General features: G+C 42.4%; 1 protein-coding gene across 2 annotated transcripts in view; it reads right to left on the bottom strand.

Annotated features, from left to right (window-relative positions):
• Positions 1 to 16211, bottom strand: part of TBC1D32 (TBC1 domain family member 32) — a 940667-nt gene that overhangs the window by 666345 nt on the left and 258111 nt on the right. For both annotated transcript variants that reach the window (XM_078648467.1, XM_078648468.1), the window contains one exon: positions 5662 to 5758. In XM_078648467.1, the coding sequence (XP_078504593.1) occupies positions 5662 to 5758 (97 nt within the window). The remainder of the gene's footprint in view (positions 1 to 5661; positions 5759 to 16211) is intronic.

Here is a 16211-nt window from a genome sequence, read left to right on the forward strand (position 1 = left end):
TCTAATAAATCCACAGTCACTCTTAACCCATGTCTGAGCACTTTCTCATCTCCCTCTCGATCCCTACACCCTGTACAAAATCCTGCACATTAACCAATAAGGGATATCACATTATAGAGAGATTTTTTAAACTCCCTCACCCCTCTAAATGGCAGTCCTGTAGAACTATGCAGGATGTCCAGACCATGAGTAGCTCCAGTTTCAGCTCCAGCTCCTCTGGCACCAAGCTCCAGTCCCACAGAGAAAATATTTCCATTAATAACCAGGCTCATGTTCCAAGGGACATGCATGGTAACTATGCAAAGACCAATCTACCACGGAACATGGGAATCATCCAGTAAATGGCTGTATTACAATGATACATATCCCCATGTTACCATCATGCTCGACAGTAGAAACAGAAAATAGCTTAAAAAATAATACGATCCATTGGATCATGTTCGGGGATGTCGCTCTATAATACGAGATGACATAGTTACTGCTAAAAGATCCAGCTGCTCTTATTCTGTTCTTCACTTTGTTCAGGTTTCCTCTGCTAAGGCTGACAATCTAGTCGACATAGACCATAGAACTAATCTGCCCGGCAAGTCCAATATACAATTCAAATATTCTAGACCTCAAGATTCTATAGGCTCCAACGGCACTTCTTCACCCTTCAACCTCAGAGATTGACTTGGATAATTCCCCAAGGGAGATCTGCAGGAGACCAATTTATTGTTGCCTAGGGTAAGTGCACTTCCTCCAAGAGAGGCTTGATATTGGGTTAGACCCGCTTCTTAATTCACACTCTATAATTACTTCTATCAGGCCTACCCCCATTTCAGTTAACACTACCATGATTTGGGTTAAAGAAACAGAGGGCATGGTGTCCCACCAGAATGTTGTCTGCAAGGAAGATCTCTCACTGATTTAATGGAATCTGGCTGGAGTCACATCTAAACTCGTTGAGCAAGAGTGGTACTCCTTTATTAGAAATTATGTTTGTTTATTTCGGGAGACCTGGGCATTAGACAAAACCCTTATCTACAAATTTGTTTCATATAGTGTGGAAGCCCTACCACCAAGGAATTGAGGGTGGGCAGGCCTACTAATATTGGTTGAGACCAACATTTTGTGTACCCATGAACTGCTGACAGTAGATTCTCCTGGTTTGATGGGGTTATGCTAGAATTACCAGTGGGTATGAAATTGGTGTTATTCAATATTTACGCTAGGACGATGCCCTTAACTAGCGAATCAGTGATTACATTTCTTTTAGATGATTTGATTGCTCCGTTTCAGCAGAATGCTAAAGTGATTGTAGCTGGTGACTTCAATTCTTCATTTGAACCCTTTCATTCTCTTAGTATGATCACAGAAAAAGAGGACAAGCAGTGGGTATCTCTAGCCTTGAGGCCAAACCTCACCAATGTTGCCCTACAAATTGCATCACTAACGGTGGGATGCAGTCTGAGAGTATGTAATGGGAGAAAGTGATCTGACCAAATGAGAGCTGCTACATTCAAGAGGGGAGCTCCTACTAGTGTGATTGACTACATTTTTCTAGAGGTCAGTCTATGGCCTCTGCTCTACGATATGGTGGTTTTACCACGTACTGATAGCGACTATAATGCCCTGATTATTAAACTTGTAGGGAATGACCTATTGAGATCACTATCTACGCAGAACACAGTGGTTCCTGAAGAAGGGTTTCCTGGCCTAGGGTTATGGCAAATGAGAACATTCTTGCTGAGATATATCAGTGGTTCATACACTTTGTTATCTAATTATAAGAATTCCCCTGATGAGTATATACCAATTCCTGAAAATGAAGGTAGCTTTTTTTTATATAAATTACACAAAGTATATTTCCTAAACAAATCTAGTGGTACAATGGTAGCCCCTCCCAAAGCCCCAAAATACTATTTGCCCAACTGAGAGTAAGCCAAGGAAGGACTAAGAAGCACTATTAGGGACTGCAAAAGACTCGAGATTAGCACATCCTGATGAGCCTACAAGTGTGCTATCGATAATGCAAAAAGGAAGTGGGAGGATGCTGATTGGCAGGACATGCTCAAGGCCCTTGAAATGAATGATAGGCAAACATTTTGGTACATTATTGCAAACGGGACAATTGAAAGTTTTAATCCCAGGAGGAATAATATGCCACCAGAAAGATGGGAGGGACTTTTTGCAAAACTAAATATCAGGCCCCATTTACAAAACAACCGTATAATGTGGTGATGAGTGTCCGGAGGGCAATACAATTAAACAGGGAAATGGTAAAACCACTGAGATAATCTGTAGTCTAGAAGACACCATATCTGCTATTAACAGCTTTAAGGTGATAAAGGCACCCGGCCCGATTCCATACCTGGTGACCTTTACAAATCAGAACCTGGGCTGTGGGCTAGTTACGTGAATATCCTCTCCAATGCAAGTCCAAGCGGTCGGGAGATCCTGGATACCTGAGGGGGAGCGGAAATAATCCTGATATTTAAAAAAGGAGATGCCAATTGTCCATCTAACTATATGCCTATTACCCTAGTAGATAACCTTCACAAAATATTTGCCAGGTAGATCTTTAATAGATTACAAGATTGAATGGAAGATCAAAGGATTCAGCTCCCTTTCAGGCATGATTTTGTGTGAAAGTTAGTACTTTGGATTAGGTTTTTAAATTTGCCCTCCTCTTTTGGAAATATGTCTTGCTGAGTAACCAAAAACTCTCTGTGGCATTTGTGGACCTGTGTGCTGCATTTGGCTTGATACCTAGGGAGTGTCTTTAGAGAGTACTGGTAGACATGTGAGTCCAAGAGGGGTTAATTGAACTACTAGCTAGGTTATACAGAAATAACTATGCACAGATCCAGTGGGGTGGCGAAGGTGGGTTAAGAAAGCGCATCCCAGTCGCAAGAGGGGTTCGACAGAGGTGTGTTCTGGCCCCCACCTTTTTCACCCTATAAATAATGTGGTTGAGGAACTGACAAAGTGCGTTAATGATTGTCCTACTCTCAATGGGGTTAAAACACCAATACTCTTGTTTGTAGATGATTTATTATTAATCTCCATATCCCCGATGGGGTTACAAAATCTGCTAAATACATTTTTGGGTTGCTGCGATCAGAGGAGTTTGAAACTTAACGCTGAAAAATCCAAATTTATGGTTATTGGTAAATGTGTCAAGTATAGCTGTTCAGTAATGGCTGAGACGGACCGTTTGGAAAAGGTCTTTAGTTTTGAACATCTGGGGGTCACCCTGTCAGACAAATTTAGGTGAGCTTACCAGGTAAACAAAGGAGCTCTTATGATATCTCATAGGTTTAAGGCCATTCTATGCTTTCAGAAAAACACATATACTCGTCCCATCTCCCCGGCCTTGGAAGCCTATCGAGTGAAGGATCAAAGCGCTGAATTATATGGCGCAGAAGTCTGGGGCTACATTGATTTGACGAGGTTCACAGTGATGGAAAACAAATTTGTTAGATCACTGCTCTCGGTCCCGTAAGTACCCCTCTGGTTCCACGTTATTTTATGACAAGGGGATAAAAAGAGTATCTGATCTGGAAAATTTAAAGCCACTATTATTTTGAATCTGTATCTGGTCTACTCTGGAATTATCTCAATATAGAGATTGCTTGAGGGATGTAAAGAATATGTACCGTGCTTTGGTGATACCTTGGTTAAGGTTTGTTTGCAACTGGCTTAAAAAATTGGGTCTGAGTAGGCTGTGGGATTCCCCCGAATTACTGTGTAAGGCAGACAAGCAGGTGTTAAAACCATCCTACTGGTCACAAATGTGGCAAAAAAAACATCCAGGGGCAATACGGGACTTCTTACCGAACAGTTCTTGGCATTTAAACCCATTCCTGTTTTTGAAAGTTACATAGACAATATAACAGCAACACCGGCCAAGAGTTTGTTTATTAGATTCAGAGAAGGCTCTTTGCCGCTTCAATCGTTTAGCAACAACTGGAATAGTACTTTCTCGCCTGATTCATATTCAGCTTGTGGCATGAATTCTGAGACTCTTGACCATATTCTATTTGTCTGTCCGGAATATAGCGGCGTGCGTAAGAAATGGTTACGCCCGATCTGCATGGCATTGGAGGTACCTCACTTTAGGTGGGCTAAACCCATTTTCTCAACTGACACCTCTGGCCTGATTGTCTTTTCTGTGAGTTGATTTTTGTTCAGTTTCTGGATTAAGAGGGAGAAGCTTCTAAAATATTGTAAATCCAATAGTTTAATACATAGGTAGTCCCAAAGGAACCTATTTAATTTTCATTATATTTATCTAGGTAAATTGTGTTTTATACAGCTATTATAGATTGGCCAGTCCAATTTTAAAGCACTCTTTATAATTTTATATTTTATATATTAGCATGAAATCTATATATTTTTGGAAACTAGGATTGGTTTTAATTCAAAAATAGATGTGTAGAGATAGGAAAGAAGATAATCTGAGGGCCTCTCCTGATATTTCGAGAACAGGCATATTGGAATGGCACTACATATGGGCTGCTGGGGTGTTTTATGATTATGTTTTAACATTTTATGAGAGTATATTTATGTATTATGAATATTGAATGAAGCAAACTGTTACATGTATTACATAGCTATTTTGTACCTTTGATGGTTTGCAACCGAATAAAAGATTCATTTTTGATTTCTGAGCCCAGGTAAAGTCAGATACTCTTAAATCTCATGAGTTCCTCACACGTTTAACTTCAGTGGGTTGAAACAAGGCAATATATAGTTAAGGAATCCGTGCTAGGGCAATTGTTAGGACCACATCCCTCAAGTACATGCGTAGAACCTAATATGTTCCATATTTGTGTGTGTATGGTATTGCCTTTTGGAGTGCTATAAATTAGTTCTGTTTTTCATAAACTGAAACACTGGGCTGTTTGTCCCGGACTGTTCCCCCCCCCCCCCCCCACCTCCACACACACACCCATTTTGCTTGGAAGAATAGGACTGCTCACCTTGGTATCAATGAGGGTCAAGTGCTGAAGAATGTGCTTGGTGTTCAATCTTCAATACCATAGGTCAGGCCCTAGGACAACCGGGGTAGAAAAATTCTAACCCACCACCATTAGGGACTAGCAACCCATACTTGCCCAATCACACCCAACCGGTTTTAACAGCATAAGTTTATGATCTTGAATGGCTTTAAAGTTAATCTTGTATAATTGTAGTAGTGATCCATTGTTTTCTCTGGACTGTGTCCAAAATAAGCATACATTTAGTTTAAACAGAACGTTTACAAAATGGAAAACACTTTACTTGTCAATATTTGCTGAAAATAAAAAAGGATTGCTGCCATGTGAGGGAAGGAAATATCCAAAATTGTATTTTGCTCATAATTCATTAACCCTTGCTTAAATCAACTGGAACTAGATCCCTTATGTAACCAGGGTAGTAAGTGGCCACAAATTCTCTACAAGATTCAGGCTACCAGTATCAGCAGAGGATTTCATTGATGTTTCAGGAAGAAATTTGTGGTTAGGGAGAGAGTGCTGAAGAATTTACAACACAATGACAATGGCTTTATAACAATCTCACCTCTAGCATCAACCATTCCTAACGATATGGTTAGTGCGGTCCTTGTAATTTAAGTACTGCTACATTGCAAAAAAAAAAAACGCATCACAATTAAATTTTTTCCCAAGTACTTACTGGAGCTTTGCTTAGCCAGACTGATTCTGGAACTTTCTTCTCCTCCCTGTTCACAGGATTCATAGTAATGGAAACATTGCTGTACAGCGGCATTAATCTACCAATAAAAGCAAAAAATCCAAGTTGAACAACCCCAAATGAGCAAGAAGATAAACACGGGGTCAACACTGCAGCAATCAAACAAATTGAGCTGTGATAGAATACGATTTAAGAACCATGTTAACTGCTACGTGTGGGGCAGGAGAGGTTGACATCCATCACATTACATCTGCAGTTCAAAGGACGTCTCAGCCAAGGAACAGCAGCAAAAAGATGCTTACGGTGTAAGCAGAAGAAGCATTTTATTTTTTTAAAAAGAAGTTGGCACACAAGGTAAGAGATTTCCATGCATCCAGAGAGTCTTTTTTTCTGTTTGCTGTGATGCGCAGCACATACAGCGCAGTGGGGTCAAAGTAAACAAGGTCGAAGCAGACAGCAGCATTAGGCGCGGTCTAATTTCGCTTTGACCGGTGCTCGATTGCATAAGTCTGCCCCTGGGGACCATTCTGTGTGGAGGAGATACTGAGGGAAAGGGGGAAAAGTTCCCTTTCCAGCTTTACCTCTGCAGCTGCAGGCCTGCTTGGGAATAAGCCCATAAACACGATCCTCAAGCAGGGATTCACCCCTAAACACCAAGGAAATGTTTTTGGGGGTGGGGGAGTGGGCCCCTGGGCACGGCCGTGTGCCCTCTCCTGCTCTCCGCGAGCACAACAGTCTTTGTGACCACCCCACACCATCAAAATGGACAGGTAAGGTGTGTCTACCCACAATCTGCACTGCGGGGTGCAGCAGGGGAAGAGGGGGCTGAAAGACCACTAGAAACCCTTAAAACAATATTTTAAAAAAGGAGTGGGGGCAGACCTCGCTGGTATTCGGCTGTGCTTATACCCCAGACAGGGCTCAACAATCTTTCAGGCCCTGAGGGGTTGAAATCCCACGCTATACAAGGACAAAATGATCAATAAAAAAGAGGGCATGGGGTTGCCCACCCGGGCATGGGGGTCTGCTCACCCTATACACAATACTAGAACGGGGGCTGTCCACCTAAGAATCAGGCCTGACAATCAGTCCTAAAGGGCCCCACGGTGACCCAGAGGCCGAATAGTGTAGCATTTCACAATGGTAAGTGAGAGGAAATTTGGATTTACACCCACTCTACCAGTCTGTAGGTCAAAACTAAGCCCAAAAGAATAAACATTTTCTCTCACTTGCCATGGTGACTGGCCACCTCTAGGTCCCAGGGTGGAGAATAGGCCAAATATCTTGGTGGGCCTTTGCCACACCTCAAATGTTTTTTTATAGTAAAAAATATCAATTATACCTGGTGTCTGATGGACCTTCTGCCTCCCTAGGGAGGGGCACTCCCTAGGGAGGCAGAAGGTCCATCAGACACCAGGTATAATTGATATTTTTTACTATAAAAAAACATTTGAGGTGTGGCAAAGGCCCACCAAGATATTTGGCCTATTCTCCACCCTGGGACCTAGAGGTGGCCAGTCACCATGGCAAGTGAGAGAAAATGTTTATTCTTTTGGGCTTAGTTTTGACCTACAGACTGGTAGAGTGGGTGTAAATCCAAATTTCCTCTCACTTACCATAGTGAAATGCTACACTATTCGGCCTCTGGGTCATCAGGCAACCAGAGAAACCTAGAAAATCTGGGGATTTCTAAAATCTAGAGACTCGGACAAATCCAGGGGCGTAGCTTCCATGGATCTTGCTACATTGTCTTATACAAAAATGCCCTATAAACATCAAACTGTCACTAAAATTGTGCATTTGTCTCACATTTGTGTGAGGTAAAGTTTCCGAATTTGAGGGAATCCACACAAATTCCTATCACTCAGTGTGCCCACCCTTCTCCTGATAAAAGCAGTAGCCCAATTGTGCGGCTGGGCTTCTCGCCCACAACTGGGCAAACTAGGGACCATGACAAGGCCACATTGACTTAACATGGTCACAGTTTTCATCTGCTCCCGTCGCGGGTGATAGGCGCAGCCAAATAAGTGTGTACCATATTTATAGGGAGAAGTGTGGGAACGCTGAGAAGGAGGAATTTAGTCAATTTCACCAGCTCCCAGAACTTTGTCTCACAGAAATGTAAGGAAAAAGTGTACTTTAAACAAAGTTTGAGCTTACCAAAGAATAATGGGTACGGAAAAGTGGTGTGTTCCACACACGTTACACCTCCCTGGACTCCCCTAGGTGTGTCTAGTTTTCAGAAATGTCTGGGTTTGGTAGGTTCCCAGGGTAGCAGCTGATCCTGGGTCCAACTTCCGCAACTACCCTTATCCCAAAAACTGGTCCTTTTTTCTTGCAGAAAAGTTTATGTCTCCACATTGCGTTTTAGAGGCTTTCGTGCTGCGGGCACTAATACCAGCCACACAAGTGAGGTACCTTTTTTCCCAATTAAAGAAAGGTTGGTACACAGTGAAAAATCAGCATAAAAATGTGTTATTTACCTATAGCCGTGGTTCTCCACCATCTTTCATAGATTCACATGCTTGAATGATTCTCTGTCATCAAAGTGGGAGTCCCTGTGTAACTTTATAATAGCAGTATAATGAACTGAAAGTTGTAAAGGCTATAGGCAGTGTCCACTTTATTAGCACATCCACCTCATTTCAAAAGGTTTGAGGCTGAGACAATGAGATGCGAGTGCCCTGACTCAACCCTTCCAGGGGAGTTCACACCTCAGATTTCATTTCACAAGTAGTGGAAATACCAAGTCATAGATGAAATCACAGAGGTTAGTCCCTATTCAGGGAGGAGGGCGGACACATGTGAATCTATGAAAGATACCGATGCTGGAGAACTAGTTAAAGGTAAGTAACTTGTTTTTTTCCTCCAGCATTGGATCTTTCATCGTTTCACAAGTATGAATCAGAATAACAAACAGTCTTAGCCTTTTAAACCACTATCCACATTGAATTAGGATGGTGTAATAGAAAAAACAAGCTCACCTTATTTGAACAGATGAGGAGATGCCCCACCGCTGCATCTATGTCAATGATGCTTCCAGTTAGTAATGTTTTGTGACTGTGTGCGTATTGCTCCACGTTGCTGCTCAGCAGGTGTCTATCAGTGGCACTCCCAAATAGAGTGCTGATGAAGCAGGCATGCTTATTGTGGAATGGGCTTTAACTGCCTGTGTCAAAGATCTTTCTGCTTTTGTGGGATAGAAGGTTACTGGTGCCATTGGCCATGTCGAATTACCCTGTTTTGTTACAGGGAAGCCTTTAGGTGGTGCCAAAATAGACACTAAAAGTTGATTGTGCTTCCCTATGTGTTTAGGTCTGGTTGGATAGAATTTTAAAAACCTTTTGACATTTTGATTGAAGAGATCTTTATGCTGGAGTCGTTGGATTTTGAAAGAATGTTTACTGGTTCATTTAGGTGAAACTCTGTTGGTATTTAAATTTGGGGTTAGTTCTCAGCATGACTTTGCATGAAAAGGTCTATGATAGTGAAGGTCTGGATCTCGCAAACTCTTCATGCTGATAGTATTGCTAGAAGAAATGCAGACGTTCCAGATCAAGGATTTTAAGGTGGCTTTATGAATAGGCTCAAATGTAGCTGATATTGCCGTGAAAGTACTGAATGAAGTTTCCAGTTTGGTGGTGGCATTCAGATGGTCAAAACAATAGGAATAAAACTTTCAGAAACTCCTTGACTACTCTGTGCGACATTATAGATGGCTCATTCGGTGTCCGTTTGAAACAAGATATGGCTGCAAAGTGAACTAGAATTGAGGCATGTTTACATACTCACTTCACCACGTGTAGAAGGTAAGGAAGTATCTGATAGACCTGGATTTGAAAGGGATGGGATAGGTTAGTGACACATCACTAACAAAATCTTTTAGCAGTATATGTTGTATTTGTTGATAAAAACCCTAGCTAGTCCCGGGATGTCCTTGCAGTCCTGCAATCATCAAACTGTTTAAATGTATGGTGCAGATGAGCCAGGCTGTCATATTGAGAGATTCCGGATTGGGGTGAAGTATATGACCCCGGAATCTGGAGAGAAGATCTGTTGACATTGCTGATCTTGCGGTAGTTGCATCAGGTCCAAAAATGAGTATTGTCTTGGCAACTAAATGGCTATGGGTATCAAGGTTCTATTTTCATTTTCACTATTAGTTTGGGTAGGAGAGGAATTAATGGAAAAGTACAAGAAAACATCTTGCGCCACCCTATTGAAAGAGCATTTCCCAGAAGTGTAGTTGTAATTGTCTGTTTGTGTAACAGCAGCATTTTCTGTTGTCCTTCATTTCAAACAATTCTATGTTTGGCTTTCTCCAAATCTGGAATATTTGATTTAGTGCAATGTCCGTCAACTTCCACTCATGGCTTTCCTGCAATGTTCTGCTGAGGTAACCTGCCTGATCATTGCTGGTGCAGGGTAGATGATCCGCTGTGAGGGTGGTATCTTTGTGAAACATCCAATGCCAACGTTTTTGTTCTTAAGTTGATAGGATCTGGAAGTGTGTTACTCGTTGTTGAAGCATGTAGAAAAATATCGAGGTGTTGCCTGTTCAGGCCAGCACTTTTTAGTAGGGGATGCTTGGTAGGAAGGAATGCAATGGGGGTGCTGCCAACGAAGCCTTAGATGGGATTGTCAACGGAAACATCATTGATGTCGTCAGCTACGTCATTAACGGGCCTGTTATTGTTGACCAGGTCCTTTATCTTCTCCTTACGCTGACTTCTCATCTTTGTTGTCATAGACAATGATTTGCTAAGGACGTTGTTGACGGGATCACCATAGAGGGAGGGTTTATCTTTAGCTTTTTAGTCAACGGTGATGAAAGTCGATGCACTGAAGTCAAAGAATGCATTTTTTCCCTTTCTTTCTCTGGTGCAGAGGTACCAGATGATTTTTTATGTGGCTTTTACATCATTTTCTTCTTTATGCTATCAGAGGTAGAGTCCTTAGGCTTAGATTTAGTCTCCGAAGATTCTGCTTCATCAGTCTTTCTGTTCCTCCCAAATTTAGAGGAATTAGCTTCAAACTCTTCCCCCGAAAAGAGGTGTTCAGAAGCCTTATTCTTTCGAATCTTTCTGAGAAGTCTCCCATCATGTTCACTGAGGGTCATGACAGAAAACGTGTTGAATATCTTGCAGTCTTTGGACTTGTGGTAAGGGTAGAGGCAATATATGCATCTCATTTCCCCACAACAATCACATGCCTTAAACATGCTCCTTCAGGATTTCTCTACTGTTGCTATTTCTCAGAGGCAATAATCTTATGAGACACCTAAAACCGAAGAAAAAAGGCCAAGTGTTAACTTTGTTGTTCTTGAAGGAGCTCAAATGGCTGGAACTCCCTACCATATGATATGCAATAGAAATCTAAGGTGTGTACTCCTCTGGGAGGGGTGAATCATAAAGCACTTTCGTCTCAATGGCTGAACCATGGGCCATTTGAAACAAGGTGGATGTGCTTATAAATTGGGCACTGCCTATGGTCTTTACAGCTGTCAGTACATTATACTGCTATTTCAAAGGAACTCCCACGTCATTGACGGGGAATGATTCAAGTATGTGGATCTATGAAAGATCTAATGCTGGAGAAGCGGCAGCTCAGTTATTGGGTCTGGTTACTGAGTGCTTTTAAACAATGTACAAACACTAAAAATTCCTGAGACCAGAAGGGTTTCACAAATGTAACAGTATGTTACTTTTGGAAATTGACAACTAAAAACTTTGGCATCGATTTGTGTTTATTCGTACTTTTTTTCAACAATTATTTTTGGGAGGAAAACCCACAAGAAATGCACACAAATTCTTCCTTGCTGAGTTTGAAAATAGTCTAGTTTTCAGATATGTATACTTTACCGGAATCATCGAAGGGTTTCCACTTTTTCCACAACAAAAATGATCACAAATGGGCTACGACTTAGAAAAAAGCAAAAACTGTAGTAAATGTTTTTTTTAAACAACTCAGCTTGTGCCTGAACACTTCTAAGATGATGGTGTTAGCACAGCAAAATTATTATTGATGCGCACGTATGTAGACATTTATAATATTATATGTCATCGCTAATGCCAGACCTAAAAATGGGTTCAGCACTGAGGCGGGAGCAGACTCGGCAGCTAAAGGGGAAAGTTGTTAGCAGTTGTTAATTTCAAAGCATGTACTCCAGAAATCTTCGGCATTAGAAACCCTTTAGCTTGTCAAAACACAACAATAAACCTGAAAGTGGGGTTAAAATCGCCATATGGAGAGGCACAGAGACCCAACAATAATGACTTTCATACTGGATTCCAGTGAAGCAAAACACAATCCTGTTCATTCTCCAACCAGTCATTGTTAGGTCCCATCTACAAAAAGAAACCTGCAGCCCAAAATTCACCAGCGATCATATAACCTGGACAAGAGGTCAGGATATATGTGATAATGTGCCTTCAACATCTACTTAACATCCATACTTTCCACAACCTACAACAGAACAATTTCTGTCACAGCCATAAATAAGAAACAGCTAGGGTTGAAATCTAGGTTGACACACTCAAAGCAAAGAACAAAGGAGACTCGTCTTTGTTGGTAATGCTAGGCTGTTGTTTGGTTAAATCAAAAGACAAGGAGTTAGTTACTGCCTGTTAGGAAGGAAATGTCCCCTTCATTGTGACAGACGTGCACGACTGGCCCGAGTGTCCCAACTGCATGGATATCTCTACTCCCGGTAATGATTTTTGGTCAAGGTCAGACATCGATAAAGCATGTGCCCCATGACCTCGGCCTGTCTCATGGTAATGTGGTCCTGTTACAGAGCTACCCCATAGTGGTAGGGGGCTACTGCCCTTGTTTAAGTGACACAAGTACGGTGGTGGCAGCATGCCCGTTTTGTGTTTCATAGTGATCAGTAGTGTCAGCAGGCCTTATTACTGGTTTCAAGGAAGTGATGCCTACTGGCCCACTCATATAAAGTTCAGTGGCTGTGTACTTACTCTAGCTCTTAGCCTGCATGTATTGTGTGTAGTAGCAGGCAGCGTGTGATACTTGGGTGTGCGTGCTGGTATGTGTGCGTACCTCTATGTGTTAAATAACATGCAGGTCTGTGGGTTCGATTTTGGAAAAACAGGGTCTGGAAAGGCAAGGAGAGGTGAGGATTGCATCCACAGGCAGGAGATGCATATTGCTGACATTCCTGAAGGCTGGGGTGCGGGCAAACATGGAAGGAAAGGGAGCAGAACATCTATTGTGCTCACCAAAGGTCTCTTTAATTCCAATTCCAAGAAGAGTTACTGGTCAGTGAGGCTCGGCTCATTGTCAGGGAAATGATGTGGCAGATGAGGTTGGCACCGTGGACCAGGGAATTTTGATAGAGAGGAAAGCTTAAGGTTTTGAACCTTTATGAGGCACATTTTAGTGGAGACCGACGGTCAGGTGCGATTTCCCAGTTACCCCAATGGTCTGTGTTGTGGGTGAATCAAAAAATGGAGCTGCTCCTGCTGTGGCAGACTGTTCCTTCAACAAAGGGCAGTGCAGAGTATAGAGCACTCCAATGGCACGAACACCCACTTCCCGAATTTCAAACAAACAGACACTAAATCACATTAGCATCAGGAGTTGGACTATAAATGTGGGAGCATGAGACTGACAAGTTGGTCAACAGTGCTCTTCAAACAACCACCACGACTTCTAGCTCTTCGAACCAGGACTAAGGACTAAGTGCTACTAGTCTGCCTGGTGAGTGAGGGGCTATCACCAAGAAAGTTAGGACCACTTGCCCTGAGCCTGTAGGTGCTGACTAGCGTGAATTAAGGACCATCTCACTTGTCCAGAACTAGTCTGCAACTTCCGTATGCCAAAAAGGGGCCATCTTGACATAAGGGAAATTACCCTTGAAAGCAGGAAATTGGTGTCACAGGTGCACCAGGAAGGGGTTGCCATGGAGGGAGGGCCATTGCTCTGGATCGTTGTGCCTTAACTACCGTGTGGAACACTTACAGATTGCGAGAAGCTGTGGAGGAGGATGTCTGACACTGATGCGGACTGTCTGGAGACTGAGGAGGGTCGACACATCATCAGGGAAAGACCTGAAGAGGTTGCGGATCCTCAGCATTGGGAACCGGAGCCGGCAGTGACTTGTCCCAGTTCTGCCGTACTTGCTGGCTGCCATCGGATTGGATAAGACTGCTCAAGGACGGCAGACCTGTTTGAGACGTGCATGACTCAGCACATAGCTCAGATGAAACTGACTCTTAAGGCCAAACTTACTTGTGTGGAGACTAGTGTAGGCCGCATCTGGGAGTCACCTCTAGTATCAAATGGGGAATAAACAACCTCACTAGAAAGGGATGGAGGGACTTGGGGATGCCACCCAGGATGATACTAGCATGCCGACCTTAAGTGACTGTGGTTATTATTTAGTGTGCCTATATTAAAATAATACTGCTTTTTACATAAATATAAGTATCTGAAAGGACAATCACCTTAATGTGGTTAGTGTTTGTACCCTGAAGCTTGGGCTTTAGTATGCCTCACACCTACCCCCCCCCCCCTCAAAGAGCCTTGGACACAAACTACCACTGTGCTGAAAGGGATAGTACTTGGCACAGTTACTCAGGATCATTTAGTATAGCAGGCCCAGAGACATCAGAAGTAAAATGCCTCAACCCCAACGATTGTGATCAGGAACTCTTGCATGCCTGATACTGCCTCTGTGAACTAGCTGTAGTAGCACACCACTTCGTTTCCTCGTTCATCTCATCATCTCATCATCATCATTCAAACTAATGCCAGGAACTGGGATTATAATCAAATAGAGTAAATAGAGGCATCAGGGTAAGAGCCCAACAATTGATGACCCTGACTCTGTAGAAATATGTCAACTACCAGCATTGGGTCCTTTGAGATAACAAAGGACAGGGTGCAGACCTGTTAACATACATGGTGCCACCATGTGTCATACGATATTAGATCCCTTCACATGGTCACGTGTTGAGAAGCAGATATCACAAGGTGGATCAAAAGGTCGACTGGAACCCCTGCACAGAGTTGGTTTTCATCTTGTGTCATGAGTCTCTGCGCAGCTAATGTCCATTACGGTGTATTACAAAACCCCAGGACATCAGTAGTAGACAGAGAAGTTTGGGGGGATTAGATGGTAGAAGTGCCTGATACGCAGTGCTTCTCTTCCTCTCACACTGTGAAAATGTTTAGAAGTTGACAGGCTCAGGGAATTAGGATCTGAAGCCACTGTGCTGTATGACTGCCTTGCCTATCAACAATCAATTTTCAGATTTTTAGTTAGAAAAAAACACATATTAGGAAGGTTTAAGTCCTACTGCCTACAAAAAGTTAATTTTATGGTAAGCCATCAGTTATATCAGTTACAATATACATGTGAAAGGATTTCACTTGTAAAGTGTTCCAGGATCACACAACACTTCAATTGTAATGAATATTAAAGATGGCCCTTTAAAGAAGAGCCCATCTTATGTGACTCTTGCCCTATCACCTACGAAGTGTCTGCCCAATAAACATAAGTAGCCTCACCCTTCACTGCTATCATTGGTTCTTATAACACACACCAACAAACAAGGTCAATGCCAGACCTTGGAGAAACTCCTACCCTCTACATAAGTATGATTGAACACAAGTTTTTCCTAAGAGGGCTGTTTGCTATCAATAGAAGCAACACTCACAGTTTCACTTTCTTCATTCAGTTTTATATCATATACCAGAAGTGACCTATATGCCAAAAGACTTAGGTGACAGACTCAATGCAACCAAGCTGGTTGAAGGTCAGACCATATCCGCCGTAATTTCCTCATAGCTCCCTCAGTCTTCTCCTACACCAGAGATCACCTAAGAAGAAACAATGATAACCTCTGGCACTCCTTTCTTATAGGGCTAACAAGAAAACAAAAATTGTATTACTAAGAAGTCCAGAATGATGCAGCTAGACCGGAAACCTGAAAATATTCTTGGTCCTGATGACCTCTAGTACTTTGCAGGTCCCCTTCTAAAGTCCAAATATCATCCATCTCCTGCAACTGCACCTCCATAAAAGCCAGTAAAAAAAAACAGATGTGCACTTCCTAGTTTATACATATGGATCACACACTCTGTGCCCCAAAACAAATTAGCCACCCTTCAATAATTAACCCACCTTTTCAAACAAGCATGCTGTGTTTTTCGCATCCAAGACATGCACAAAGGAGATTCATTTTGCAATGGAAGTCCTGCATGCTTTCATCCTTTTGGTGATGCCCACACACTGATGCCCATTACCACAAAGAGTCAGCAAATATCAATTCAGTGATCACTATAAGCTGGGCTACCAACATAGCAATGGGATGGACAAAAACCATAAGCAGAGCCTCCTCCACAGTCCAGTCTCCATAAAAAGAAAAGCACTGACAAAAACATAGGTTTTGCATGGGGCATGCACACACACACACACACACACACACACACACACACACACACACAATACACACAAAATAGAAGTACAGATGAATGAACATAGATGACACATGAAAATATACAGACAAGAG

This window comes from Lissotriton helveticus, chromosome 6 (assembly GCF_964261635.1).
Source record: "Lissotriton helveticus chromosome 6, aLisHel1.1, whole genome shotgun sequence".
Taxonomy (NCBI): Eukaryota; Metazoa; Chordata; class Amphibia; order Caudata; family Salamandridae; genus Lissotriton; species Lissotriton helveticus.